This window comes from Gavialis gangeticus, unplaced genomic scaffold, assembly GCF_001723915.1.
Source record: "Gavialis gangeticus isolate Ggan-Ray unplaced genomic scaffold, GavGan_comp1, whole genome shotgun sequence".
NCBI lineage: Eukaryota > Metazoa > Chordata > Crocodylia > Gavialidae > Gavialis > Gavialis gangeticus.
Window position 1 is genome coordinate 13,028,968 of NW_017728994.1, and position 5,276 is coordinate 13,034,243.

The 5,276-nt window shown below is 38.3% G+C and overlaps 1 protein-coding gene across 1 annotated transcript in view; it reads left to right on the top strand.

Moving 5' to 3' along the window:
* Nucleotides 1–1,386: 1,386 nt before the first annotated feature.
* The window catches only part of LOC109287328 (rap1 GTPase-GDP dissociation stimulator 1-like), an 87,333-nt gene continuing 83,443 nt past the window's right edge, over nt 1,387–5,276 (top strand). Inside the window, exon 1 of the mRNA XM_019502297.1 lies at nt 1,387–1,509. Coding sequence (XP_019357842.1) covers nt 1,506–1,509 — 4 coding nt within the window. The 5' untranslated portion in view covers nt 1,387–1,505. The remainder of the gene's footprint in view (nt 1,510–5,276) is intronic.

A 5,276-nucleotide genomic window follows, 5' to 3' on the forward strand; every position in this document is an offset into this window, starting at 1 on the left:
CAGGGTTTAACCACCCTCATGGTTAGTAAGTTCTTCCTAGTATCCAGCCTAAATTTTCCTTGTTACAATTTAAGATCATTACTTCTTGTCCTGACCCCCAATTTGATCTTCTGCAGGATAAATAATTCAATAGCAATGAGTTCATACCTGCTACATTGCCATAGCAGTGAACTACACTGCCATAGTGATAAGCTATGGTGAGGTAATGTCTTGTATACACACATCCAGTGCTCTGTAGGAATACTTAACACTGAAAATACTGCAGTTATGTTAGTACAATACTACCTCAGCTCTCTCTTCCAGGACTACATTTTATCATGTAATGTCTGCTCATGGGTGGATCCAGGATTGCAGCAACTAGGGTGTGGTGCATGTCCAGTGAAGAAAAGGAAAGTGCAGGGAAAAAAGGAGATGGTACAAGCAGAGCAGAGACAGGGGGGAATCTCTGGAGTTGCTCTTTCCCTCCTTTCCCTGCTGCTGGGAGGAAAGGGAAGAGCAAAGAGCAGCAGACTCCAGGCAGAGCTTGCGCCAACCAAAAGTGCTCTCTGCCGGAGCTGTGCTGAAGTACCAGTGAGCTTGCTGTGCATGTGGCAGCACAACCAAAAGGGATCCACACAACCCCTGGATCCATCCCTATATCTGTTAAGCAGCATCACACAGTGGAACCCAATCTACCATCTCCTGCAATTTTTTAAGAGCATCAACTGTCATACAATTATTCCTTATGGTTTTGTAGCTGATCACACCAGTCTAGTGACACAGATTGACAGTTAGATACTTGACCCTTGAAATAAAGGCAAGCCATTGAAAAATGCAGTCCATGTGAAAGTGTATTTTTCAAAGACAGTTTAGAAGAAAAAATACACATTTTAAAGCATTTTTATAAATAAGACAATAAAGGGAGTTTGTATCTAGCTTCAAGTTTTAAAACATTCTTTATGAAAGAAAACCCTGTATTTTGTAGAGTGAATATGCAGGGGAAACTGAATAAAGTCCAAGGCTTTCTAAAGAACTTAGTAGCCAACCATGCTTTCTCATTTGGCCACAAAGTACACTGGTCAGTTTTTTTAAAGTTGCCACTGGGGACTAAATATTATTTGAAACTGGCCCAAGCATATAAGACCTATATAAGATCTGGGCTTTTTTGAAAACTAGGACCTTGTTTAGCTCAATAGCTACTAATCTAAGGACAACAGAGGCAAATTCAATTGAAATTATTTTGAAGTTCGTAAAGGTGCTTCCTGGCATGCTAATTACTGTGTTCCCATTTCTGTTAATGACATCTAAGAACTAGAAACACAAGCAGTGGTAGGAGATTAAGTAATTATGGAGTATTAGATACCTTTAAAGACCAGGGTCACAGAGAAAGAGAGAGAGAGAGTGAGCTGCCAGTTTGCCTATAAGCTAGAAAATATTCTCTTTATTCACAGCTTGGTAGCTGCAAAGGACAGAGCTTCACATTACGGTTTGCCTATTCTTTCCTTTGTTTGTGGATCTGCAGCCTCATGGGTGAGTAATGCTAATGTTAAATATAAAGAGGAAGATATTTAATACATGATTAATTTCTTCTACTAGGAATAACAAAACTATTTGATTTTTTTTTTACCCACATAAATAATTATGTGAATATTACACACACACACAAAATATTATTGCTTTAGGATTCTTCAATTATGCATAACTAATTCTCCAGTACATGCATTACTACTATGACCTGAAATCTGTGTCTTTTTTCAAACATTCATGGATTAAAGTGTATCCCTAAAACCAAATGTAAATGATAAGATGTCCTTATAATTTTTTAAAGGTATGAGAAGGGCAATATAAAACTCAAACTTTATATACACAAAGTCAACTAATATGATTTGCAAGAACAAAAAGGAAAATAAAAAGGTGACAACCACAGCACATACATTGAAGGAGATGTTAATTGGATCATTGCCTATTGGATGAGGCAAAACTTCTTACTTATGGCTCTGGGCATTTACTGCACATTGTCTAGGAAACAGAGTTATGAGAAAAAGTTGGGAGAACTGGGATTTCTTAGTCTAGAGAAGAGAAGACTGAGGGGTATTTGGTAACAGTCTTCAAATACATGAAGGGTGGTTATAGAATGGATGGTAATAAATCACTCTCTACCACTGCATTGAACAGGACAAATAATAACAATCTAAATTTGCAATAAAGGAAATATATAGGTTGGATATTAAGAAGAACTTTGTGTGAGGGTGGTTAGGCACAAAAAACAACTACCCAAAGAAATTGTGAAACCTTTATTTTTGGAAATTTTTAAAAGCAGGTCAGACGCTTGTCTGGGATGGTTTAGACAGGGATGATACTGCCTCAAGCATGCTAGTATCCTTCTGAGGTTCCTTCCAGCCTTATATTTTTTTAATTTAATTGTCAACAGCCACTAAAAAGAACAAAGCCAAATTTAAATGTTCTGCAGCCTTTGCATTTGATTCATCATGTCTCAAAAATTAAGCTAGGAAAGGGTGGAGAGTCAGCTTTAACTCTGAATAGTTTTGTCTTATAAAATGGCTCACATTCATACTAGATCTGAAATACACTTATGAGATTTTAATTCTTAAAGATACCATGAAGGATCAATTATTAAGGGATGAATTCTGCCACCTTCATTTACATTATATCAGCCAATTCAAAAGTTAATTCCAATGACATGAAAAGTGACAGATCTCAGAAATACTCAAAATGCGCAAAGGTGAAATAATCTTTCCCTAAATGAGTCTGCCAACCGAGCAGCGTTTATAACAATGTATATCATTAGTAAGTAAAAATTTGTTATATATACACATATATATATATACACACAAACACACACACACACATATATATAATTTAAAGCATTTTTTTTACTAATGATATAATTTTGTGTGTGTGGGTATGCAGACACACACACACACACACTTATATATATGGGACACATTAAAGTACAATTAAAAGCATAATGACCAGCATAAGATCCAGAAGCAATAAAATACTACATGCTGGCTAAACTACTGTTGCACAGGCTGTCGGCGGGGGCAGAGGTTAACTGGATCTGGCCTAAAGGTAAAATGCCAGAGAAAGAAGACTTTTGTTTCTTTTGTTTTACTCATGATTCATGTGAACCAGTCCTGATTTCTGCATTCTGAATTCAGAAAATAATCCAAAAGAAAAAGCTTTAAAACGATGCGTTGTTTGCAAAATGTTTACTTCCCTTCTTTCATAATTGCTATTCACAACCCACATTTATCCTCATGGCATTGTTTCCACTCTCCTATTATGAAACTTTGAACAAGAGAATAACAAATGACAAATGGCAAATAATGCATGTCTAAGATGGATTTGCAAGATTCCTTTTTGAAAGAAACATTTATTCTTGTGAAACAATTTAATGTTCATATTACACCTCAGCAATATGAAAACTAACCTAAACAATATTGGGAATTCTTTGCATGTATGGTGCTCATATTCCACAGCTTCTTACAGTCCACTATTTAGTTCTTCAACAACATTACACATCCATACCAGAGGGAAATCCAAAGGCTGCTGACTGGTTCAAGATTTTTTCATAGATTTGAAAACTGTGTGTCAGTTGTGCTTAATAAATTGGAGTCAACAAAGCTTGTGGCTTGCTAATGTGTAAGGGGAATTCATTCGGTCACTCTTGTTTTGCAGAATTAGAACCAGAGCTTACACATGAGTCAATAAAGCTATGCTGACTTACACCAGCTAAGAATCTGACAAATAGGGCCCCAACATGTCGTGGTTTAGAGGAACCCCACACCTTCCTGCAAGCAACCTCACCTCCTACTAACCTCAGCAGCAGGGTGCAAATGTGCAGCACCTTATAGGATTTGGCTTTTAGACCTGTGTAATTATATTTGTTAAGGATCCAGGCTCTCACTCCCTTGTTCTCATGCAATTTAATTTTTCAGTGGGTTATCTTGTATCACACATTCACTGATAGCCGCTGAAAAACTCTTATCTTTTCTGCTCTGTGCTTATCAAAGTTGTCTTCATCTTCTTTTCACATTAAATATAGTTCCTACACTTTACTCATGAGTGAATGGCAATTGTTTAAAAAAAAGGGAGAGAAAGAGCGTGCTTCATAGATATTCTTTATGGACAATGTTGCCTTAACTCTTTGCTGCTTAGAGAGACCCTAATATCAGGTAATATTTTAGATAGGCCCTGTAATAATGAGCAGCAAATTGCAAACTATACATTTCCATATGAGTCACTTCATCCAGGAGCCAGCCAAATAAAACAGGTAAGCATGTGTTTAACTATAGACATGTGAATAGCCCTTTTCGTTTCAAGTAATTTGCTAGACTGCAGCCCCACACTTAGTATATTATTTGGATTAAAAACACAAATTCTGCTTGGCTAGATTGGTGTAAATCTCAAGAAGTTCCATTCACATAACAAAAGACAGCTCATTTGCCATAACCAGAAATGCAGCTATTGCAACAAAATAAGCGCGTGTCAAAAAGCTTCGAGCATCAAGGACAATAAAAAGTCCTTTTTCAGATATGTGGGGAGCCAGAGGAAAAGCAAAGGCAACGTTAGACCCCTGCTGAACCAAATGAGACAGCTGACAACTGATGCCCAGGAAAAAGCCAACCTATTAAATGCGTACATTGTGTCGGTTTTTCATCAGTCACGTGGGATACCCATGCCCACCACAGGACATCTGGGTGAGGGAGATCCCCTGCCCTCCATTAATGCTGACCTCGTGAAGGAACACCTTGAGAGGCTGGATACCTTCAAGTCAGCCGGACCTGACAATCTACACCCCAGGGTACTCAAGGAGTTGGCTAGCATTATAGCCCACCCTCTGGCACAGATCTTTGAAAACTCTTGGTGGTCTGGTATAGTGCCTGAAGACTGGAAGAAGGCCAATGTGGTGCCTATCTTCAAGAAAGGGAGGAAAGTGGATCCAGCTAACTATAGGCCCATTATCCTGACTTCTATCCCAGGGAAGGTCTTAAAAAAGTTTATTAAAGAGGCCATCCTTAATGGACTTGCAGATGTCAACATCCTGAGGGATAGCCAGCATGGGTTTGTTGTGGGTAGGTCTTGTTTGACCAATCCCATTACCTTCTATGATCAGGTGACCTATCACCTGGACAAGGGAGAAGAGATTGATGTCATATATCTTGACTTCAAAAAAGCCTTCAATCTGGTATCCTATGATCAACTCCTGGCAAAACTGGCCAATTGTGGCCTTGGGTGCACCACGATCCACTGGCTGGAGAACTGGGTCCATG